The following is a 25,803-nucleotide window of genomic DNA, read 5'->3' on the forward strand; positions in this document are numbered from 1 at the left end:
TGGAATGTGTACTGGGCTCCTGCTGGGCCACGCTGAGCTGCATATGGAAGGAAGATTGCCCTGGATCTCTTCTCCTGGTGTCTGTGGTGGGATGCGCAGGTCAGCTGCCTTCTCACTGGGCTTAGTCTTAGAAGGAGTTAATTTCAAGGAGTGATATTTCAGTGTTGAATTGCAGGGTGTAAAGGTTGTTCTCTGAAGGACACTGATCCTGGTGCTTTAGCGGCACAACTTACGTATAGGACAGTATACGCCTTTTGACCAATTTAGGAAAAAAAAAAAAGTGCGGAAGCAGTGCGCTTAGTATAAACTGTTAGCTGAGTCCCATTTCATTAGTTGCCTTGAAAGAAAACATATTAACCCCAGGACTCTTACGTAGGAAAAAAACCCATCTTTATCTGAAAGGCAGCTCAGAATATCCAGACTTCTCAAAGTTGTGTAGAAATAACTGAAGTATTTCTGCAAGAGAGCTGTGAAATAGGGTGTTATGTAACATAGCATTAGATATTAATATTAACTGCATTTTTTTTTGTCTTGCAAAAATGATTGTCAAGCAGAGGGACAGATGTATCTTTGAAATTAAACCACTTTCAGATGTCCTCTCTTTGACAAGTTAAAACTTGTCACTAAGGGTTATTCCTAATTCTTTGGATGAGGTCAGTATTGTTTCTTTGTGGGTCACGAATGCCAAGACTCCCTTTCCTTAAACGTAAGATGACATACCTTTGTTTTACTTGCTTTGTAAATCTTTGGGACCTGTTGTTGATTATTCCTTCCCACGTTAATTGAGGAGAATCCCAGGTGTAGCTCAGGAGGAGTTCAGAGTCTGCGAGCAGGACTTGCTACACTTCCACGTGTGCGGGCATCACCGGGGCGCCTTGTTAATAACACGCAGACTCCGGGGCGGGAGGTTGGGTTGGGCCCCGGACCCTGCATCTCTCACCAGCTCCCGGGGGGTGCCAGTGCTTCCAGGACCCTCCTTCAAATGGCAAGGCTGCGGTCTGCAGGGAGAGAGGCAGGGAAAGAAACAAGAACAAGGTGTGCTTGGTGCTTGTGTAGCTCCTGCCCCCAGTGTGGTGGGAATAACAGGGAGGGCTTCGAAATCACCCTGGGGTGGGGAGGGCTGAGGGTCAGGCTGCTTCCCGGGATGAGTGGTAACAAAGGAATCGAGCCCACGAGTGGGAGGTCAGACCGCACAGCGCGGCGTGGGGGTGAGGAAGGTGTGAGGAGGTGAGTGGATGATGTGCAGGAAACTTCCAGCGCTTTGACAGACCCAGCCTGGGTGCTGGTGAAGGTTTCAGGGGCGGAGGGAAGGGAACTGGGGCGTAGAGAACGGAGAGGCTGATGGGTCTCTGAATACAAAGTGCCTTGTGACCTGCTGGAGCCTTTGGGCTCCATCCTGGGAGCTCGGGAACTGCTTTAAGGATGTTAATCAGGGTGGAGAGAGGACACATTTTGTGTCTTACAAGATCACTCAGGCAGCTGTGCGAGCGTATTGCGACCGGATTCAGGCGAACCAGTCAGCCTTTAAAGTTGTGTCCGTCACGAAACCATGACGCCTGATTACATCAGAGACTGAACTGGAGGAGGAGGAAGACTTGTGAGATATTTGGGAGGAGAATCCACAGGTTGATCAGTGGACTGAACATGCAGGATATCCTCACGGCTTTATTAGAACAGCAAGCTGCATGGAACAGGGGCCACATCTGTTCGTTCAACTCTGTATACCCAGTGTCTATTAAATGCTTTATGCAGAGTTGGCCCTCATTAAATATTTTTTAAGTGAATGAATGCTGAGAAGGATTGAGGGTGGTTTTCCATCATCTGGCTGGGTGGAAGGGGTGGGTGGAGGGAGCTTAACTGCCATGGGGAATGGGCACAGCATTGCTTTACACAACGAAAGATATATCTCTTCAACTAACATCAGCAAAATTGGAGGCTACGTAGTGATATAAATGGAAGCTAACTGTAAATGCAATTATTTCCTTTTTTTGGTTTTATTTTTCATGTGGTGCTTGGGACTAACATAGACCTTCTGAAGGACTTCACATCCTTTTTTGTTCTTCCTGCATCCTTTTCTTCCAGTAAAATAGAGAAAGAAAATAATGCACAAAGCCACTAAAAAAAGTAATGGCCTCACTATTGCTATGTAGTTTTTTTGTTGTTAAAATTAAGCTTGCAAATACCTCATTAAAGAGCAGTGGTAATATGGCAACTATACGTGAAAAGGATTTGAAATTAATTATTCCTAAGTGTCTGAATTTTGTGTAGTTGAGAATCATTCCTAACATAATAAAAATTATTTATTAAGAAATAGAGGGCTTCCCTGGTGGCACAGTGGTTGAGAGTCCGCCTGCCGATGCAGGGGACACGGGTTCGTGCCCCGGTCCGGGAAGATCCCACATGCTGCGGAGTGGCTGGGCCCGTGAACCATGGCCGCTGAGCCTGTGCGTCCGGAGCCTGTGCTCCGCAACGGGAGAGGCCACAGCAGTGAGAGGCCTGCGTACCGCAAAAAAAAAAAAAAAAAAAAAGAAATAGAGCCTTTTCAGCAACTGTGAAGCTGGGAGGTCCCGGCCCGGAGAAGGACTTCGAATCTCATTGTCCTCCCAGCCTTTCGACCCTCCCCCGAACCCCTCAATAAAATGGCTTGATTCCCACAAAAAACAAAACAAAACAAAACGAAAAAAGAAAAAAGAAATAGAAATATATGCTGGGAGACATTACATAAAGGAGAAATTTTATAGGTTGAAAATACAGTTAATTAACATAAAATATGATGTATGGAAAGAATACTATAAATTTCATCACAAGGGTAGGTATGGACCTTTGAAAGAACACTAATCCCTGAGCAGGAGAAAAAATTTTTCATCAAAGAGAATTGCTACTATTTAATACGGTCTTTACCTAAGAATGTTACCTCTAGGAAGAAACCTGTAGCAGTGCTGCCCATAGAATTTTCTGCCCTGATGGAAGGGTTCCCCGGTTGTACTTGTCCACATGTGCACCACAGCCACCAGCTACACGGGTGTGCTGAGCACATGAAATGCAGCTTGTTCGACTGATCAACCGACGTTAAAATTTTATTTAGTTTTAATTAATTTAAACAGCAACACGTGGCCAGAGGCTGCCGTGTGGGACAGCACAGCCACAGCCCAGGCACATGAGCGAGGAAGAAAATGTCGTCTAGCCCGGGCTGGGGGGGTCCGGGAGGGGCATCATTTGGCCCGTGTGGCAAACCTGGAACTGACTGGTGAACTGACGCTGGTAACTTGGAGGCGCTTTGTGCCTCTCTCTCTGGGTCGCTGTCCGTGGGATCAATGCCTGGGCAGACGCCCCGCCCCCTTGGGCGGCTGCTAGGGGCCGTGGGTGGGGAGTACCGTCCACAGGCCTCGTGATCGAGCTGGAAGGACTCTCGGTGAGGTGAAGCCCAGCCATGCGGAGCCCTTTCTCCTGTCCATTCCCCTCTCAGCCGTGGGTCCTTCCCCCTCGTGATGTGATTTGTAGCCTTGAGGGTCTAGAGGCATATCCCGGGCTGCACTGAGGGTGGGAGGTGTGCTTTCCCGCTGCTCCACACTCCCTTGGAAATGCTGGCACAGGCTCCACCCGGTCCCGAGAACCCTGATCAAGTAATGTCACAAACCTTAGGCTCTTGGGAGGTGGAGGAGAGACAAGTAAAGAGAACAATGCAGACGGAGCTACGGAACACTGAGGTGGTCTTAGTGTCTACAGGGCGGCTCCCTTTTACTTGCCCCATGTGTTGGATACTTTTGAAAAAATGGACAACACCTGGATGGCATTCTACTTCCACAATCGAATACAAAGTGGTTGAGCTGTAGGAAGTATTTTGCCCACGAAATGAAAGGCGTCCTGTGTTCACCCATCTCCTTTCTAGCTTTTCAGGTCACTGTGATACCAAATTAAAACTGGGCTACACAAATGCCGTCCTACTTTAAGTAGAGCACAGTAGTTAAGCATTGTTTATGTAACCTTTGGGAAGTCAGAACTTCACTTCAAAATCTTAATATGTGTTTTTGTACAACTTATGTCTTTCACCTTGGTTTGTTATACACCCCCTGCCTTTGTCCCCAATTTTCTGGGTGCTGTTTACTTTTGGGGGCCGCCTACTTTGCATCCTGCTTATTTCCCAAAATATTAACCAGTAGCCTCAATATGGTGCTAATATGTGCTTGCTTCCTTAAAGTTATCGATAGTATAAGTAAAAATTTTCTTAAAAGGAAACTGTCTTCTGTTTGGTGGTTTCAGCAATTGTTCTAGTGACTTATCTCTGATTAAATAGGACCCCGTGTAGGCCTTTCATAGGACCCCGTCTAGGCTTCACTGGTGAGTTGCCATTTCATCTATACGTTTCTCTTTCGTCTCTGGGAGTTGTTCGTCAAAATATTTTGTTGGAGATGTTTACTGCTCTCGGTATATAAAAGGGTTTCTTCATCTGTACAGTGAATAGGGGCTTGGATTAGGAGGTCTCCAAAGTGTTGGCCGGCTCTAAGTTTTCATCATTGGTTTCACAGTGAGTCTCCATGGTGTCCACGATGCTGTGAGCTGGGGTGTCTCATGGTGCCTCTCTTCATCCCTAAACACGCCCTTAAGCACCTTCTGAACTCAGAAGAGACTTGCCAGTAGGGTGCTGAGCAGAAGCATGTATTTTGTCCTCGTTATAGGTGTCTATACTGTTTAGTATATAATATCACACACAGAGCACTTGTCATCATGAATTACCAAGAAATATTTTGTAAAATGGTATCGTAAATTTTTATACCATAACCCATGAATCTTAATTTTTAATTAAAAGTTTCATCATTTACAGGTGACTGTAACCTCCATGAGGAAAAAAGGGAACTTTGTTTTTATTCACCAATGTATCTCTGGCAGCTGTGATCAGTGCCTGGCTCATAGTAGAGGCTCAGTAAATATATATATATATATATATATATATATATATATATATGTATATATATATATATATATATTTTTTTTTTTTTGAGCACAGGCTCTGGATGCGCAGGCTCAGCGGCCATGGCTCACGGGCCCAGCGGCTCCGCAGCATGTGGGATCTTCCCGGACCAGGGCACGAACCCGTGTCCCCTGCGTCGGCAGGCGGACTCTCAACCACTGTGCCACCAGGGAAACCCAATATATTTTGAATACATAAATGCTATTTGGGATTTAACTTGATTTTCATTTAAAGCCATATCAAATGTAAATACAACTTGAATATTTATTTCCCAAGTGATAATGATGAGAATTATTTGGTAACACTGATAACTTGCATTTCTGCCTCTTCTTTTTTTTTTTTTTTTGCGGTACGCAGGCCTCTCACTGTTGTGGCCTCTCCCGTCGCGGAGCACAGGCTCCGGACGCGCAGGCCCAGCGGCCATGGCTCACGGGCCCAGCCACTCCGCGGCATGTGGGATCCTCCCGGACCTGGGCACGAACCCGTGTCCCCTGCATCGGCAGGCGGACTCTCAACCACTGCGCCACCAGGGAAGCCCCCTCTGCCTCTTCTTTTTAATAATCTATACCTGTGCCGTCCAGTATGGTAGCCATTGTGCCCATGTGCACCTTTTTGACTTGAAATGTGGCCAGTAGGAATTGATATACTGTAAGTGTGAACTACCGGGTTTCAAAGACTTAGTACTAAAAAATGTAAACTGTCTCATCTCTGTCGGTTACATGTTGAAGTAATATGTAATTACTTGCATATATTGGTTTTATTTAAATAAATAAAACCAATAAATAAATTGGTTTTATTGGTCAAATAAAATTTAACCAATAAATTGGTTTTATTGGTTAAATAAAAATGATTAAAATTACTTTCACTCTTTTTGGGGCTACTTTTTAAATGTGGCTACTAGAAAATTTTAGACAAATATGGCTTTGATTTGATGGCTCATTGGACAGTGCTGATTTAGACACAGAAAATGTAGATAGTGAACGTAGACAAGGGGGCAAACTCCAAAAAGGAATTTTAAATGAATATCTTTGATAGGAACAAAATTAAAGGTTGCAGCTGTGACTTGGGAAAGTGGGCATTCAAATGGTCTTGATCAAATTAAAAAAGACAAAAATAAATTAATTAGATTAGCTCAGATCAGAAATATGAAATCCAGCTACCAGATGGATTCCTAGCATAGTCGCCAGCCAGAGTCTTGAGGTCAGAAAAGGGGCGGGAAGGCGGTGACGGCTGCCCCCGCAAGCGTAAGTGGTGACCGGTGACACACTAAAGCCATAGTGTTTGGACTTCTCTACCCGGACTTCACGTGACTGTGGTCGCAGCTGTGGTGGGTGACACGTTTGCTGTACCAGGTACTGCTGCCATTTTTCCTGCTGCTGGGCAACGGCCTCTTGGTGGAAGCAGCCGGGAACTGGAGCCCCGAGTGTCGGGTAGGATTACTCGCAGTCAGTGCTCTGTTGTGCCCCTCCCCTGGGCCTGTAGTCAAGTTCTTCTTCCCTTTCTGCTCAGCCTTATAAAGTGAGTGCCAACTCCATGCTGCCCCTCCAGGCGGTGGACCCAGCCATCTCCTCCCCCTGGGCTCCTTTCCCTCTGGAGCTGGCTGGGAACACATCCAGTCCGTAGCAGTTCCTCCCGTGACACATGCTGGGCCCTGGAGGATGAAGCCACCATTATCCTGTAAAGGCCACCCAGGACAGGCAACTAGACGTTACCTTCCTTCAGCTAATTTGAAAGGTTATTTTGGTAAGTGGTTAGTCTGCACGGCTGGTTTAAGTTCTTATCAAGTCCATTCCCGTATTTATTTCCTTGAAAGCTAGAATGAGCCTTGAATAAATGAAGACTGACCGCGTAGGCTTTTTAGGAGTAAATTCAATTTATAAATATTTGTTTCATTTGGCACTGGAGATTTCGACTTCTCTTTGGTTTGGGTTTTAAAGCAGCATGTCTGTAAATAAAATGGCTTTCATGCTCACCTTACTTCCACCCGCCTGACCTCTGTTTCTGGAGAAAGTAGATCAGAAAATTCATGGCAGTTAGCGCCAGAGTGAGGAGACCTTTGGCTTCGGCTGACAGCTGTCGCCTGAGCGCTGCCGACCTGGAGACCCTCTCAGGTGTGCTGTCTGTGGTTCTGACAGCGAGCAGGAATGTTGTTTACATACATTTCCCGTAGGCGAAGTCCTCCCCTTGCTGGGGGCGTGGGTTCTTGGTGGGGCTGGCTGCCTCCACCCCACTCCTACCCCAGCCGTCCCCAGTCCCGCCCCAGCCGTCCCCAGTCCCGTGCTCCTGTGGACGGTGTGTCAGTAGGATTTATGGCGGGGCCTGTTTGTAATATCCCTTTTGAAATTCTTCACAAGATACTGTTTTTTTCAAGTTGGGCAGTATCACACAATGCTTCATGTGCTTATGAAAGAGGAAAAAAAATGAGTTAAATTCCAGAGATGTTTAAGATTTCGGACATTTTTCCTATGTGAATTAGTTCTTTATTAGGTCGTTGATTTAATTAGCATTCAACAAAAACACTTTCCTGTTTTGATTGTGGAAACATTCTTTAAGTTGGTTATTTTCATCTGACACAGAATCCGTTAGCAACTGTTTGCATAAAGCGCAGAGCAGTAGTCTGTCTACACCGTGTGCTGTAAACAGGGGATGCTTTCCGCCTACCTGCTCCGGCCTGCCTTGTCCCAGAGGAGGTCAAGGCGAGGGTGAGGGCTGCATGGACGTTTTGAGCTTCATTCTGTTAAAAGTTTCAGTTTTTTTTTTTTTTTTTTTTTTTTTTTTTTTTTTTTTTTGTGGTATGCGGGCCTCTCACTGTTGTGGCCTCTCCCGTTGCGGAGCACAGGCTCCGGATGCGCAGGCTCAGCAGCCATGGCTCACGGGCCCAGCCGCTCCGCGGCATATGGGATCCTCCCAGACCGGGGCACGAACCCGTATCCCCTGCATCGGCAGGCGGACTCTCAACCACTGCGCCACCAGGGAGGCCCAAAAGTTTCAGTTTTGACCAGTTTGGGGGAAAGGTTTCTGTCTCTGCTGATGAGAATGGTCATTGTCTAGAAACCGTCCGTCCAGCTAGAGTTTGAGTGGTTGCGTGGCTCCTGGTCCATCCCCAGAGCCCGGGCGGGGCCCTCGGGTGGATGAGGGACCCGTGACGGGACGTGCTCTGGCAGGGGGCAGGGGGGGCGGGCATGTGCTGCTGAGAACGAAAGCCTGGCGTGTTCCTGCCGTCCGACGGACGCGAGGAAATGACGAGCTACCGCTGCGCTCGCCAGCGTGCCTGCCAGCCTCCTGGCCTCCGCCGCGTTCTCCTTCGACGCCTCTGTTGCCGTTCTGTAGTTGGTTGTATGTGGGCCGTAAATATCCAATTTGTACGAAATGACCGATTTTGGTATTTGTCTAATCCTCTAGTCAGTTTAACTAAGTTGAGCTTTTCACAGCCCTCGGTGCTGTGGCTGCTCATCTGATTACACCGCTCAGGGGAATAAGGTTAAGGGCGGGCTGTTGGTAACCAGAGCATTTCCAGGGCTTTCGTGCAGCAGATGGGCTGCTTGGCGACATTCATACATCTGCTGGCCTGCTGTGGCAGCTGCTGCTGCTTCATGTTGTGTTCTTTTGTTCTGTTCCATCCAAGAATGGAACGTGAGGAAGTGGAGTGAATGGATTAATTTAAGGTTAAGGTTAGTGTTTTGCTTGCTTTCTGAGTAACCGATCATAATAATGCTTCTGGTAGAAGCTAATGAGTTTCTCTTAAAGCGAACTAGATTTATAAAATAGAGCTCAGTGAGGGGGCTAGATCAGTATTGTCGATGGAGACCAAATTCAACTGCGTACAGCGCCGGCAGTTTTTATCATTTGTTCCTAATTCTTTGTTTTCTTCCTCCCTCCTCCCCACCTCCCGCTCCCCTTCCAGGACCTCTATCCAGATTTGCCTGACACTGCAGGGTCCAGGAGAATTAAAGAAATATGGAGTGACATGAAGAAGATTAGTCAAGGATTATAGGCTCTGAGGACAAACCCTCAGTGAAGTGAAGCACAGACAAGCTCCTGAGCTCTGGTCTGGAGGAGCCGTGTGTTGGGAGGAGATGGCGGATCCAGGAATGATGAGTCTTTTCGGCGAGGATGGGAATATTTTCAGCGAAGGCCTCGAAAGCCTGGGAGAATGTGGTTACCCTGAAAATCCCGTGAATCCCATGGGTCAGCAGATGCCGATAGACCAAGGCTTTGCCTCCTTGCAGCCGTCCCTCCACCATCCGTCCGCGAATCAGAATCAAACCAAGTTGACCCACTTCGATCACTATAATCAGTTCGAGCAGCAAAAGATGCATCTGATGGACCAGCCGAACAGAATGATGAGCAATGCCCCTGGGAACGGACTGGCGTCTCCCCACTCGCAGTACCACACCCCGCCCGTCCCCCAGGTCCCCCACGGGGCTGGCGGCGGCGGTGGCGGCGGCGGTGGCAGCGGCGGCGGCGGCGGCGGCCAGATGGGTGTCTACCCCGGCCTGCCGAACGAGCGGCACGGGGGGCAGTCTTTCGTGGACGGCGGCTCCATGTGGGCTCCCCGGGCCGTGCAGGTGCCGGACCAGATCCGAGCCCCCTACCAGCCGCCACCGCCGCAGCCCCAGGCAGCCCCGTCGGGGCCCCCCGCGCAGGGTCACGCCCCGCACCTGCAGCAGCTGGGCGGCTACCTGGCGCGCGGGGACTTCTCCATGCAGCAGCACGGGCAGCCGCAGCCGAGGATGGGCCAGTTTCCGCCGGGCCAGGAGGGCCTCGGTCAGGGAAGCCCCTTCATCGCCGGCCCCGGCCACCTGTCGCACGTGCCCCCGCAGAGCCCCGGGGTGGCGCCGAGCCTGCGCCACGCGGTGCAGCCCTTCCACCACCACCCCCCCGCCGCTCTCCACGGGGAGCCCGTCGCCCACAGCCCCCGGTTCTCCCCCAACCCTCCCCCGCAAGGGGCCGTGAGGCCGCAGACCCTCACCTTTAGTTCTCGGAGCCAGACCGTCCCCTCACCTACTATAAACAACTCAGGGCAGTATTCTCGCTATCCTTACAGTAACCTAAATCAGGGATTAGTTAACAATACAGGGATGAATCAGAATCTAGGCCTTACAAATAATACTCCAATGAACCAGTCCGTCCCAAGATACCCCAACGCTGTAGGATTCCCATCGAACAGTGGCCAAGGACTCATGCACCAGCAGCCTATCCACCCCAGCGGCTCCCTTAACCAAATGAACACGCAAACTATGCACCCTTCGCAGCCTCAGGGAACTTACGCCTCTCCGCCTCCCATGTCACCCATGAAAGCAATGAGTAACCCGGCGGGCACCCCTCCTCCGCAAGTCCGGCCCGGAAGTGCCGGGATCCCGATGGAAGTCGGCAGTTACCCAAATATGCCTCACCCGCAGCCGTCTCACCAGCCCCCTGGCGCCATGGGGATCGGACAGAGGAACATGGGCCCCAGGAACATGCAACCGTCCCGTCCGTTTATGGGCATGTCCCCGGCGCCGAGGGAGCTGGCTGGGCACCTGAGAGCCAACGGTTGTCCCGGCGTCGGCCTCGCAGACCCGCAGGCGATCCAGGACCGGCTGCTCCCTGGCCAGCAGCACCCCGGGCAGCCGCCGGCCTTCCAGCAGTTGCCAAGCTGCCCTCCGCTGCAGCCCCACCCGGGCCTGCACCACCAGGCTTCGCCCCCGCCCTCGCACCACCAGCCTTGGGCACAGCTCCACCCCTCGCCCCAGAGCGCCCCGCAGAAAGTGCCTGTGCCGCAGGTAAGGGGGTGTGGCCCTGCCCGCCCTGCCGCGTGGGGCTCCCTCTCAGCCTCGCCGGACGCTGCTTCGTCCCGAGGTCCTTGAATTCTGCCGTGTAAGCTGCTGCAGCATCTCACTTGTTTTCCGTTACTCTCTCTTATTTTTTTTATTTATTTTTTTTTTACTCTCTCACTGTTGGCTTGTGCATTTATTCACTTTTTCAAAAAGTCGTGACTCCTCCCGTCCCCGGGGTTGTGCTGGAGCTGAGGGTGCGTAGAAAACTAAGCCTGGGTCCTGCCTGCAGGGAGCTCTGTTCTCACTGCCAGCGATGAGACGCACATTGGATCTAAACGTTTCTTTCCTTCCCTTTATTCTTCTATGCTGTGCTCTCTCCCTCCCTCCCTCCCTCTCTCTCTTTCTCTCTCTCTGATTTAAAAACACACCGAAACTTGGTTTCCAGCAACGTTTTATACTTTTGTGATGGTTCCTCCCACCTCTTTTAGAAAATTGTTATTTTTCCTTTGGGAAGCTACAAAATATGTTCTTCTGTAATACTTATTGGACTAGTTGTTGAATGTTAGTGTTAACTTGCACACTGTAGAAAATCACAGTAAATGATAAGCCACACGAAGCGGTCTCTTAAGAGATTTGGATACCTAGTACTAAAAGCAGAAGTCTTCCTTTTCGTATGCTGGGATTTTATCCGACAGAATTTATAAGCAGACAGATGTAGGTTTTAAGCTCTAGTACTCCCATACACATCTTTCCATTATAAATGTTGGCGATTGTGCTCTAGCTCTAGGAAAAATAATGTCTGTATGTCTAGATTATTCAGAGTGCTATTCAGAAATATGCATTGATCTTCCACTACGATTGCAACCCTGAACATGGATGGCACAGTGTGATCTTTAGAGCTGTAAGGCACAATGCTTGTTCTTAATGAACCTGTAATCAAGTTGGGGAAACATGACCAATACATGAAAGTATAAAGCGTAGTAAAAAGACCATGCGTGATTATGTGACAAGTGTTCAGAGAGAGAGGCCGCACCTGTGGTGCTTGGAATCTGGCTAGGACGTAGCCAGGGGTGTGAACCGAGGATGGCATTTCAGGTTGGGGGGTGGTTCCTTAGAGGGGGCACGGGACGCTGAATTCGCTGCAGGGCAGGGCCAGGTGGTAGGGCTCTGATCTTCTGTTGTAAAGGATTTGGATTTCACTGGGGAGCCAGCGGTATCAAACTAGACAGTGCGCGGGGACAGCCAGGGAACCAGAAGATGAACTGTGAGCCTGTGGTCCAGGCCTGTGAGGACAGTTTGGTCCTGGGATCAGGGACTGGGGAATGGGAACAGAAGGGAATGAAGCTACGTGCAAGTAAAAGGGTCGGGTCAGGAAACAAAGCCCCCTGGGGCATCCCGGGTGGAGAGGCATTTAGATTGGAGACTCAGAAGCTTCAGCCTTGGTGGGACTGGGGAAGTGGAGGCCAGGAAGGTCTCCTGGGGACCTCAGGACACAGGACTCGTTGGGGTTTCGGGAAGGCTGCCCTCACAGGTCTGGCACACTTGAAGATTCTCAGGAGGAGCCCTGAGGTCAGCGGGGCGGGGACCACGTGGGCCTCAGCCACCGGGCCTGCGCTGCCCGGGAGAGAGCCGCTTCCCTCCTGGGGAGCCTCACCTGCAGTGATGGGAGCGGGCTCCTGAGACCGTGGACAGCGTGGAGGGGGGTGAGAAAGGGCATCTACCAGCTGCTGGGGCCTCGGCCCACCTGGATGGCTCCTAGGGCAGAAATGAACATGACTTAGTTTCCAGGGATGATTCTTTTCTTGCTCCTTGGAAGTTTCTTACTAAACATGGGATCTTTTCAGAGCAGTGGTCCTCAGACTTCTCCTGGTCCCAGCATCTTCTCTCCTCCCTGGAGGACAAGCACAGTTTGAAGCAGACCCCCTGTGACTATAACCCCATCCCTGGTTGGGAATCGTTGGTCTCCTCCAGCGTTTCTTAGTTTTAAGAGCACAGATTTCTCAGCGGGTGTTTCAGAGGACGAATGTGAGTAGGCGGACTCTGGGTCCCTGAGCGCTGGGGGACGCCAAGTGTGTTTCCCTTTTTCTCCAGCTCCATTTTCTCGAGTGTGCCATCATAGACACACTTGGAACGGTTTAAGGGGTGCAAACAAGTACACTTGAGGTATCTTTATTATATAAGTTCAGTTGCATGTTTTAAACATTTTGCACGGTATTTGCTTTCTTATTTCTGCTCACCTTTGCATCCGCTTCAGCTTTTGAAGCACTCGGTTCTGCACATCATACTAGGGAAGTATAAAGTCTTGAGAAGAGCACAGACTGTGAAATCAGCAAAGGGTTTGAATTCCAGGTCTGCTGCTTACGAGCTTGGTGGCTTCAGGCAGCTTGACCTCTCTGAGCCCCAGATTCGTCATCAGTACAACAGGAAAAATAGTACCCATCTCCAAAGGTGTTGAGATTAATTAGGGTAATATACTCACATCAAGTGAGTGTGATCTCTAGCCTGTGGTGCATACTTAAGCGTGAATTCTCCTCTAGCTTTTAGTTTCTGATCTCCTGCAGTGCGAACCGTACTTTATAATTCATGTCATTTCAGATGTACTAAATACAATGTAAAATTACTTTTATTTTTAAGGAACAGGTTACATATTATGAAATACAGCCTTAGTTGTGACACATTAAATTTGACTTGTGGAAATATTACCCGCCTTTTTGCCCGTGTTGCTGGGTGTGGTGAGGATAATGAGGTGGGTTCACAATGCTGTCACAGAATCCTGAACACCTCGCTCTCCCTGGGACTGACTCACATTCTACTCTAGCAAATAATCTATTATTATTATGATTGTTTTGCTTTAGAACTACTAAAATTATTTTGCATTTCGGGTATGACCGGATGGTGGTTTGAAACCATGCTGTGTAGCAGGGAAATTACCAGATTAAGTTGAAATATTGATGTAATTTGCTGAATTATCACATTCAGAGAGGCTTATTGACTGTTTTATCTTGAGTTTTTTACTTTGAAAAAAATAGAAGTTATGCTTTTTAGATGTTTCATAGGTAGTGAACAGATATTTTCTAAATTCTGTCGCATGTTAAAGTATCTCTGAAGATCAGTTTAACTTTATATTAAAGAGTCAGCAAAGGAAAATATTAGAACCGAGGCCAGAGTTCATCAGACCATATGTTCATTGTCTGGACACAGTCTTTAATGGAAGCTCCAGACTAGCCTGATGATTTGATAAAAATTTACAGGGAAGGAGAAAACCTAGCTTCTGTTTCAACAGCTGATTAGGATAGTGGTTTCCCTTTCCATTCTCAGACCTGTTTTTCTATCTATCTATCCATTCATCCATCCATCCATCCATCCATCCATCATTAAATTATTTATAGTTTAATTTTTTCTTCCAGCTTTACTGAGATATAGTCGACCTACAGCCCTGTATAAAGTGTATGAGGGCTACAGCATAATGATTTGATTTACATACATCATGAAGTGATTGTCACAATAACTTTAGTGAACACCCATCATCTAAGCACAGAATGAAAGAAATAGAAAAAAACATTTCTTGTGATGAGAACTCTTAGGATCTCCTCTCTTAACAGCTTTTGTATGTAACATACAGCAGTCTTCGTTATACTTATTATATGCTGCACACTCCATCCCTGGTACTTACTTATCTTACAACTGGAGGTCTGTACCTTTCGACCACCTTCCTCCAGTTCGCCCTCCTCCAGCCCCTGCCTCTGGTAATCACAGATCTCATCTCTTTTTCTGTGAATTTTTTGTTTGTATTTGAAGTATAATTGACCTGCAGCACTGTGTTAGTTCCTGTTACACAACACAGTGCTTCAATATTTCTGTACCTTTCAAACTGGTCACCACAGTGAGTCTAGTTATGATTTGTCACCATACAAAGATATTACATAATTGTGGACTCTCTTCCCCACACTGTACATTTCACACCTGTGTGACTCATTTATCTTGTAACTGAAAGTTTGTACCTCAACCTCCCTCACCGATTTCTCTTCCCCTCACCGCCCTCCCCTCCAGCAGACACCTGTTTGTTCTCTGTATCTGTGACCCTGTTTCTGTTTAGTTATGTTTGTTCACTTGTTTTGCTTTTCTAGGTCCCACATGTAAGTGGAGTCATACAGTGTCTGTCTTTCTCTGCATCTCAGACCCTTTTATGCTTGTAAAAATTACTGGTGACTCCAAAGATCCTTCGTTTATGTGGACTTTATGTGTTGGTATTTGTTGTCTTAGAAAGTTAAACTGAGGACTGTTTGAAATATTTGTTACTCATTTTTAAAATCAGTAAAAATAATAAACCATTATGCATTAACATACATCGCATTTTTAACTGAAAAGCAGCTGTTTTCTAAGACAAAACATTAACGACGTTGTTTTACATTTTCCAAAGTGTTGGATTCTAATAGCCGCTTCTGCGTGCAGTCTGCAGGAGCCTCTGGCCAAGCCCATGCACGCCTGGAGAGAAAGAGAGTGAGAGGCGGCGAACATCTCAGGGTCCTTATGAAAAACGGTTCTGACCTCGTAGGCCCCGCACTCTGGGAGCCACCGGTATGGAGGCAGGAGCGTAGGTCTCGGAGCCTGCAGTTCCTGAGCCGGAGAACCAGCAGCTGATTTCTCACCCCACGACCTCGGGCAGGTTCCTTAACCTCAAGGCCCTGACTGCATTCTCTCCAAAATGAGGGGCGATACACCTTCCTGGTTAGAGCCATGGAGAGATTAGCAATAACGTCTCTCAGAATTTAACATGGTGTCAGACACGCCGTGGGCACTCAAAAATGATCCGTTATCATCGGGCAGATGTTTACAGTTGCTTGTCGCAGAGTTTAGGAAATAATGTCAAGCACTTGTTCCAGTGTTAAGTACGGTCAGAGTTGTGGCACTTCCTTCCCTTGGCTTCTGGGAGCAGTTAGCAGACATTGAGGCTCCGCGTCCTTCTCCCTGGGAGAGAGCAAGGGCTGGTCGGGGCAGAGGTGGTGCAGGCAGCCCCTGGAAGGCGCACCACGGAGGTGAGCTCGCGTGCTTGGGGGCAGCGCCTGGTCCAGCCTGGGAGGGTGTGCCGGGGCAGGCGATAGCTCTGCTGAGCTGGGAAGCGTCAGTTGAGTTGAGAGGAGGATGCACAAAGGTGGAGGAGGAGAGGGTTTAAGGCTTGGCAACCGTGAGGGTGAAGAGAGCGCACCTGTGTCCCTGCGTGTCCCTCAGCGTCACTGGCGTGTGGGGCCGGGGCCTGGGGGACCCCTCTGCAGGATGCTCCTACCAGGCCCCGGGTCCACGGGTGCACTGCAAGGACGTGGACGGAGCCGGCACCATCCTCAGCAGCCGGAAGCGAGCAGAGAACAGAGCCAGGTGGACGCCAGTGAGGACCACCTGGAAGGAGAGCTCAGCACGTCGTTTTGTTTGTTTGAAGAGCTTGTCTAAGGAAGACTGGTCACGTGGGTTGTCCTTCGAGGTTCCAGGGGAATTTCTGAGCTTCTGAATAACTCATCCTGCTCAGGCCTACACAGGTGTAGGTAGATTCATGGATTACGCTCTCAGACGGGCAGATCCTGGTGGGATTTTTAGGATCTGCAATATTGTGTCCTTGGATTCAGTGTAGTTCGGGTGTGTCTGTGCTTCCCTCATTAATTTGGTCCTGAGATACAGTCATGGTGAAGCAGGACAGAGGCAGAAAGCATTTTCAAAGGGCCGCTGAGATTGAGGTGGTGGGTAGTAATTTCTGTTCCTAATTTTCCCCTGGAGATTAAAATAAAACAGATCCAGAAGAATCAGTGGTGCAGCTTCTCCAGTCCTCTGTCTTTCCGTGATGTGTTATGAATATCGTTAAAAAATAGCCTTTCTGGGAAAACCTTTTCCTGGTAAATCTCAAGTAGAGAAATCCTCTCGGTTCACCCGGTAAATACAGAATTGCAGACATGAGCAGAGTAACTGGCAACTACTAAATACATTTTTATGGGAAAAATAGGCACGCATCTTATGCCTCATTTATGCAAACTGTGCTCAGAAGTAGAGAAAAGGGCCTTTTGAATCGAGAGTGGATGTACCTCTCTGAATACTACTCCGGACAGACTTATACTTTCACACCCCTGAAGACGTCTGGTGGAGATGGGGAAACGGATCATCTCTGAAGAAAACCCAGTTTGGACCTAAGTGGCTCCCAGGGGCTGTGGTGAGCGTGCCCACGTTCAGGGACAGGCACCCATGGTTAGACCTGGCTGGAGCGGGGGAGCCCTGCGGCGCTGTCACGGGGAGCTGCTCTCCCACGTGCCGGTCTTCAGGACATCGCGGGTTCAGGACGCCTGTCCCCCCCAATTGCTCTCGACTCCCCTGGTCCGTGAGGCGCTCCCAGAGCCTCCTGTTGTCCACGAAGACTGAAGGTGTCTCTTCTGACCACCTCTGTTCGTATATGTTACCGCTCAGCGAGCACTGCCCTGCATTTCCCTCGAGCACAGCTGGTTTATCCAGAGGGCAGCGTTTCGGTGGGTTACAATGGAGAACGCCAAGTGCAGACTTGGAGCAAAGAAAAGCAGCGCACTCCATCTGTGCTTCCACCCCACGGTCTGAAAGCATGAAATGAGCCGAATACTAAATGTTAGCCTTGCGACTTAGTGGCTTTTATTTTGTAAAAGGGTATTGTTTCCTGTGACTGTCAAAAAATGTTGTAGGTGATAAGAAGTTCGTTCTTAAATTTACTTTCGAAGCCTGCATGTTAACCATCTGCTAGGTGTCCCAAGTAACCAGGGGGTTCTCTTAACTTTTAAGAAGCCACTTTTAGTTACTGCTTTTTCATCTTGTAACTTGGTTGCCTTCGTTCAGCTCCATTAAAGAAACATTTATCGAGTGCCTGTTATGTGCCATGCACTGTGTTAAGGACAGAGATTGGCGGTGTGATGGAAGGTGGGGAGGAGGTCAAGGCCTTCACTGAGATGGACAGGGAATTTTGTTATTTAGGTATGACCTGGCCCTCATTTCTTTGTGTACCTACTATGTTGTAGACCAGTGCTGTCCAACTGAAATATAATGGGAACAGTGAATGCGAGGCACATGTGTTATTTTAAATTTTCTAGTAGCCACATTAAAAAAAAAGAAACTACACATTAGTATCATATATTTAATTAACCAAATATATCCAGGATATTCCAACACATAATCAGAATAAAAAGACATTTTACACAGCTGTTTGAGATCCGGTGTGTACTTACAGGCAGAGCCATCTGCATTTGTATCTGCATAAGGCAAGCCAGTGGCCCCATGTGGCTGGTGGCTGCCATATTGGACAGTGCAGAGCTACACACTTTCCATAGCCGTTGCTTCCAGTTCTTTTGGAAAACAAGGCAGAGTGTAAGCAAGACTAATGCACATATAAGTAAATTTAAAATTGTTTAGTCTAATGACAACAGTCAACCTCCAGCACAGGTGTTAGCACCCTCATTGTAAGGTTGGGAAATTAGTAGCATTTTTAAGTATATGAACAATACATGTATTGTTGGAGGGGTGTGTGTGTAGTATCAGTATCAGTTCCTGAAAAGATAGATTATCAAAGTGAAATTTCATTTGTTTAGATTTCAAAGAAGGCTGTCTTTCTGTTTTCTTGTGGGGAAAAAAATAACATTTTTCTCAGAAAGGTGGATTACAGCCATTTTCAAGATTTTAGTTTTAAGTGGTTTTTGGATCCTTTTAGTAGTTATTTACCACCACCCCCCCAGCTCAACCTTTCTTTGCCCCTCTGTCTCTGATGCTTGTTTCTTTATGAGACTGGTCCTCCAAGGATGAGGGAGAAAGCCTTCATTTTCACTCTTACACATGCACTGCCACGTGCCCCTGCTGGCCTCTTCCACTCTTTTTCCTTTCACCTGTTTATTCTCTGCTGCTTTTTCTTCTTCGTTTTATCAGTCGTTCAGAAAGGCAGGCTCTGGCACTGCAGAGCGATAATTGGCCGGGGGAGGAGAATTGGGAAAAGGCTCAGGGGGACAGTTAGGGGAAAAGCATTGCTGGACCTGAGGTGGAGAATTCATCTTAATCTTGCTCTCTAATATGTCTCTATTTTCTGTAGTTACAGCTGTCAGTCTGTAGATAATCTCTAAGTAACCACGGGGAGATGGCCTTCATTCTTCCTTTGTTACTGAATACAGCTCTTTATCAGCGAACGAAGTCAGTAGCAAACTTTTACTTGTGCTTTTTTTTTTTTGCGGTACGCGGGCCTCTCACCGTTGTGGCCTCTCCCGTTGCAGAGCACAGGCTCCGGACGCGCAGGCTCAACGGCCATGGCTCACGGGCCCAGCCGCTCCGCGGCATGTGGGATCTTCCCGGACCGGGGCACGAACCCGTGTCCCCTGCATGGGCAGGCGGACTCTCAACCACTGCGCCACCAGGGCAGCCCTACTTGTGCTTTTGCCTTGCAAAACCTTAGTAGGTGATGATGCGTCACCACGAGTGAGGTTTCAATTTTTCTTCACTAAGTGTAAAAAACATAGACCTTCTAGGGACTGGGCCATGGCACTGGGTCAAGGTACTAGTAAAGAACTTAAACGAAGTTGGCAAAAGGCCAAGAAATTGGCACCATTTTAAAAAGTCAACATAGATACAGAGGTGCTTGTGATTCTCCTTGCTTGTGTTCTGGTCTGGATTGAGTGATGAGAGAGATAGATGGTCTGGGAAGACTGGGTGGGATTTCCATAATTCTTCTTTTAATGATTGAATCAAAATCAGCACCCAGGAAGTTATTTGAAGGAAACACGCCATTCTGATGCCCATTCGTGAAGAGCGTGATATTTCTCATCTGCTTTATAGCGTTTTTGGTCAGTTCTCTGCTGCCTTCTGTGTTTAGTCTAACTCTAGATAATTCTGTACCACAGATTTCGGGAGGATTCTTAGACCTGAACGCTAACTGGGTGAAAGCAAAAACACTTGTTCTAAGTTGTAAGTAAGAGATAGTAATCTCAAGAGCATTTTTGTTTTGTTTGTTTGCTTTGGCTGTGGGCATAAAGAGTTGGAGAATATTGAAGGCAGTGCAAGCGGTGCTGTTGGAAAAACCTGGTTAAGAGTTTCTCCAATGCTGTTAACTTGTGCTCTCCTGCCTTGTCGTGGGCTAGCTGGACAGGTGTGCAGCCTTAGCATAAGAATCCCACCCTCGCCCTTTGGTGGGCTGTGAAGTCCCTGCCTCTTGCTTATCGTAGGGGGTCAGGAGCATCTCAGGGTGGATTTCCCTGAGATGCTAGTGAATACGCAAGGACTTTCAGATCATTCTTTTTCCAAAACTTTAATGAAGTTATATTTCTGGATGTACTTTTAGATGAAGGGACAAGGGAACCCTCTTGCACTGTTGGTGGGAATGTAAATTGATACAACCACTATGGAGAACAGTATGGAGGTTCCTTAAAAACTAAAAATAGAATTACCATCTGACCCAGCAGTCCCACTACTGGGCATATACCCAGAGAAAACCATAATTCAAAAAGACACATGCACCCCAGTGTTCACTGCAGCACTATTTACAATAGCCAGGTCATGGAAGCAACCTAAATGCCCATCGACAGACAAATGGATAAAGAAGATGTGGTACATATATACAGTGGAATATTACTCAGCCATAAAAAGGAACGCAACTGGGTCATTTGTAGAGACGTGGATGGACCTAGAGACTGTCGTACAGAGTGAAGTAAGTCAGAAAGAGAAAAACAAATATCGTATATTAACGCATATATGTGGAATCCAGAAAAATGGTACAGATGAACCGGTTTGCAGGGCAGAAATAGAGACACAGATGTAGAGAACAGACGTATGGACACTAAGGCGGGAGAGCGGGGGTGGGGGCAGGGTGGTGGTGGGATGAACTGGGAGATTGGGATTGACATGTGTACACTAATATGTATAAGGTAGATGACTAATAAGAACCTGCTGTATAAATAAATAAATAAAAATAAAATAAATGAAGGGGCAGTATATAGACTTAAAGTTCTCTTTTTTAAATATTTTATTTTATTTATTTATTTGGTTACAACGGATCTTAATTGCGGCAGGCGGGCTCCTTAGTTGTGGCATGTGAACTCTTAGTTGCGGCATGCATGTGGGACCTAGTTCCCTGACCAGGGATCGCTCCCGACCCCCTGCATTGGGAGTGTGGAGTCTTAGCCACTGTGCCATCAGGGAAGTCCTAGACTTAGAGTTCTTACTGAATATGGTAATACTTGAAATTAAAGTTCAATTTTTAGGTCACGCCTCTAGATAAACTCTTATAGTCTGAACGTTCTCTTTAACTTAGAAAAACATCATATACAATTGTGGGATTATTCAGAGTTGTGATGTGTTTGTTTTCACTGTTCATGTTGGAAACACCTCAAAATGTCAGCATGAAGCGATGGTCTAACTTTAATACCACCATGGAGGTGGCTAGAAATAGACAGTGGGGACTTAACGAGAATTTTACCTTAATCCTGACATTTCGCTGTTACTCTCCCTTCTCTGGAGTTGCAGCTGTAAGTCTCCAGGTGATCTGTGAGTAGCCGTGGAACGCCGTGGCCCTGGGGCAGTGACCTAGCGTGATGCGCTAGCGTTGCTTTAACTCGGCCGACTCACTACTGAGCTAACTCCGCTTCTGGCGGCTCTAACACTGCAAGGACATTTTCACAAAGGAAAGCTGGTGAAACACGTGGAGAGACACACCATGGATTAAAGGAGATAAGTGAGAGTTCTTCAGGGAAAAAGTTTGATGATTTGGTGAAAAGTTAGGTAGTATTTTACTTTTACAGTTCTCTGAATATCTGATATCCTTTTCACTTTAACTGTCGTCCCCCAAACTCTGGGGACATTAACGGAGCATCCCCATCCTTCACGCTGGGGTCAGAGGCCACAGTGGCTCGTGTGCTCAGTGTCTTCAATCACTCAACTTCTGACTCAGCCAGGCGTCCCTCTTACTTTGAAATGATGGTAGAAGACTTAGCTTAAGGCAGGAAATATTCCAGGGTCTGATTTTGGAAAAGGTCTAGTCCTTAGAGCCGAGCTTAAAGCTCGCAGCTTTAGTTTCTGCAAGGAAGTTAAAAAATCAATATTTTCATATAAGTAAGGTCTCTAAGCTAGGGTGTCGTTGGTGAAGGGGAAAAAAAAAGGAAGAAACTAGTCACTTATAGAGTAAAAATGAGCCAAATTATAAGATCGGTTTTAACGTTTCCCTCGTTGCAGACTTGAGTGGAAATCCTTTCAATGCTGTGCCGCGTTAGATGCTAGCATAATAATTCATATTAAATATAAATATAGTTCCAAGAATAAGTTAATGGGAAGAGGTGTCCGTTTACTTGTTTCATTTAGAGCTTCTCTCCTCATAGTTTAAACGCCTCACGCCTGCTCTTGGGTCCAGTGGCCTCACTGGGCTCTGTGCATCCCTGCTGACAGGAGGTAGCTGAGGGGACACGGGCGCGTGCAGGGCCGTGGAGACCGGGGTTTTAGGGCCCAGGAACTGCATTGGAGTCTCGCTCTTCCAGTGTTTTGCTTGGCAAAAATTTTGACTTGGTAAAAAAATTGGATACGTCCCTAAACCTTAGTTTGCTGAGGATAATTGTACCAATTGCACAAGATTTTTACTAGGATTAAAGGAAGTGAAGTTTGGCTGTGAAGTTTCAGCGCAGTGCAGGACACGCAGTGAGCCCTCAGGGAGCGTTAACTGTTTTATTCTAACTTTTGTAAATGTGGTTGTTGAAATGAGCTCTTGGAATTTTTCTCCCCTTTTCTACTCTTCACCATAAAGTAGGAAACCATTCCCTTGTTGTGTAAAATAGAACGTCATGATCTCAGTGCCCTAAAAACCGATGTATCAGATTCTCCGTTGGGCAAACACAAATTCCTAATAGTTTTAAGGGGGGGCAAAAATTGCTATCATGCTACTGTCTTTCTTTTTAATTGAATCTCTAGGAAATGGGATACTATAGATAAAATACTAATTTCTTTCTCAGTGTTTAATTTCTTCCCAATTTTAACCAAGGCGAAAACCATCTCTTCAGCAACTTGAGGCGGCAGGGGTGAAGCCAGCATCCTGTTTTGTATTGCGAGGGAAGTTGGCTGGCGTTCCCTCCAGCATCCAAGAGGTTAACCCGCGAACTCTGTTTACACCTATATATAGTCAGTCTTGACTTGGTTAAATATAAATCTAAAGTTACAGCTGTTAACCACAAATGCAGCGATCCACTTCATCCGGTCGTCCTGGCTGGCATCTTGCTGTGTCTTCACCGTGGGTTCTCACACACCTTGAGCTGAATCTGCAATGTTGGATTTGTTTGGTGAGCGGGTTCCTGGGGAAGTAGCACTGCCCGCAGTTCTGAACTCACTTGGTTTGTGAGGGTCGTACCACTTTATTGTTTCCTTTCCTAATCTTCTTTTTTTTTTCTTTAAAAAGTGACTGCATGTTTTAAAGTGAGACAGTCAAAAAAGAAAATAGTTTGTTGTAGTTTGATTTAGTAGCTAAATTTTAAAACCATTGCCAAAGAAAAGGTGATCCACATTTTTGAGTATGTGAGGTCTACAGCTTTGGAAACGATTTTTATGCAACTCATAACACTGTTGCCCCTCTTTGAAGTTTGCTGCTTGGAGCTCTGGTACTTTAGAGCTGGCAGAGGCTGGAGCCCGAGTATTGTTCTGTAGGAAAGGTCACAGTTGCGTCTTTGCTCCTGTTTGCAGATGAGGGAAGGGGCCCTTTGGCTTATCATCTTCAAACTTTATGTACTGTGGGTTTTTGCGTTTTATAACAATATTGGTTGAAAAGTGAGATCAGAAAAAAGTAAGTGGAAAACCTCTTATGTATTGTCTAATGTCCAGATATAATGTGTTTCTCAAATATTATGTGTGGGGTTTGTACATACTACTTTTTGAACCGCAATCTACAATCTGTGTGTAAAATGAAGCGCTCCCTTCACATTATGGAAATACTAGAGAGTGGCTGCAATCCAGGCCTGTCATATACTTTCATTTAATTCAATGTTTAGGGGAAAAAAATGCCTCTAAATATACTTAGCTGTGTACTGAAGTTTGTCAGAAAGTATCTGATAATAAGTATCTATAATTTTCCAAATTATTTTTTTAAAGAAAGTTTGCCATGTTTTTGGATGTCACACAGTAATGTGCTTGTAGAAAATGTATAGCCTAGTGCTGTCTGTGAACCTGCTGTGATGGTGAGAATGGTCCTTGTTTGCTCTGTCTGGTATGGAAGCCACCAGCCACATGGGGCTCCTGAGCGTCTGAAATGAGGCGAGTGAGACTGAGGAATTGAAATTTTAATTTAATTTAATTTTAGTTAATTTAAGTTTAAATAGCCATATGTGGCTAGTGACATACATGTTGGACAGCTCAGTGTGTATAACCAAATAAGACAAATTATTTAAATCACAGGAATATAAGATGTAACGAGTAGACCTAGAAAAGACAGTGTTTTGTTGAGTGCGTAGCCAGTGTAAGCTTTGTATTTCTGCTGTTATTCTCTCACCTCTTAACCACATGGGCCCTGCTAGATAGTGAGAGGATATAGTGAATGATCCACACGTGGTAACGCCGACACAGTTCACCTCATTATTTTTGGAGTAAATCTTTGCTGTGTACCAGCCAATTGTCGCTTAACACAGCACACTCTCTTTAGTAATGTGAAGAGAGTGTCTTGTTTTAAAATATAAGTGATCTTTCAGAAAGTCGTTGTTTAAATTTCTTTCCCAAAGTCATCCCGGTCACAAATACTTCATATAAAACGTTTGATAGTACTTGGTTTCGTAAGTTGAAAAGCTGTTATTACAGGTGATAAAATCGATTTTTTTTCTCCTTGAAAAAGATTTTTCACAATTTGATATTAAATTCAGTCTCCTTTTTCCTGGAAGAAAAAAGTTCAAAACGCTTTCTCCAGTGGGTGCCAGCCGTGTCCTGCTCATTGGCCTCCCAGGCTGTACTTTGCACGTCTCCAGGTCGGCCTGGGTACCTGTGTGGATCTCTTGATCAGAAGGTGCTTGGCCTTTATTTGGCATTAAAGACAAGCAGAGAAACTTTAGTTGTTATTTTAGGGTGAATTCGTCCTATATTAAGATTGATATTGTTGCTCCCAAATTTTCTAATGTATGATTAGTGGCAGAGGGTAAATGGAATTAATAGAAATTTAGGTTATAGTCCTTAGCCGATATTTTTCCAAAAAGGATTTGAGACATTTTGACAAAAGTGTGCGTGCGTGCGTGTGTGTGTGAGTGAGTGAAATAGAAACAGGAAATCAGGTTCTGAAATGGAGAACAAGGAAATATGCTAATTGCGGCCCTGGCTGCTGGGCTGAGTGCCCTGGTGAGTGTGCACAGGGAAGTAGGGAGGATGTATGTTCTCTTCATCAGAAAGAAGGAAACTTTTTCCCCCCCCTCAGAGATATTTTTTTTTTCCTGGCATGAAATCCTAAGAGAAATTGTGCTTGGTGTATTTTATATGTAGGAGGTGTTGACAGCCATCACGAATACTTTTCTTGACAAGAGTAGTTTTACAACACATGTAGAAATAGTTTTGAGTTTTTTGTTTGTTTTTCATCTGCTAGTTCCTTCCTTGACCCAGGATGATACTGTCCGAGGGAATAGCACTCAGGGCTACAAGGCGAAAGCTGTCCTGTGAGGGCTGCCTTGACCTGGCCCAGGTGATGTATCCCAGAGAGCCTGCTCGGTGAAGTCTGTGGGCTGAGGATGTCCGGGGTGACAGGTTGCACGTCTTAGGCAATCTCCCCGAGACTTCTGGTCTATTAATTAGGTCATGGATAGGCTCTTGACAGAAGATAATTTGACAGTTCTTTAGGTCATCAAGAGTCTCAATTATTGTGAATATATTTAATGCCACTGAATTATTCACTTTAAATAGTTAATTTTATATCTGTGAATCTCAACTCAATTAAAAAAAAAAAAGAGTCTAAAATACTAATTTTGTATATTACTGGTAGAGAACCAGAGCCCCGTTCTTTGGAAACTAGATTATCGGGTTTTCGGGTGAACATTCCATGTTGAAAGTTGGGTTCCCAGTAGGCATTGTCGCCTGGATGGAAATCCCTCACCTGCTGTT

The 25,803-nt window shown here is 46.5% G+C and overlaps 1 protein-coding gene across 2 annotated transcripts in view; it reads left to right on the forward strand.

The window, feature by feature from the left end:
• The first annotated feature begins 8,873 nt into the window (after window positions 1-8,873).
• The window catches only part of CHD7 (chromodomain helicase DNA binding protein 7), a 121,599-nt gene continuing 104,669 nt past the window's right edge, over window positions 8,874-25,803 (forward strand). For both annotated transcript variants that reach the window (XM_079722225.1, XM_079722226.1), the window contains exon 1: window positions 8,874-10,734. In XM_079722225.1, the coding sequence (XP_079578351.1) occupies window positions 9,046-10,734 (1,689 nt within the window). In that variant the 5' untranslated portion in view covers window positions 8,874-9,045. The remainder of the gene's footprint in view (window positions 10,735-25,803) is intronic.

Source organism: Hyperoodon ampullatus, assembly GCF_949752795.1.
Source record: "Hyperoodon ampullatus genome assembly, chromosome: 17".
NCBI classification, from domain to species: Eukaryota; Metazoa; Chordata; class Mammalia; order Artiodactyla; family Ziphiidae; genus Hyperoodon; species Hyperoodon ampullatus.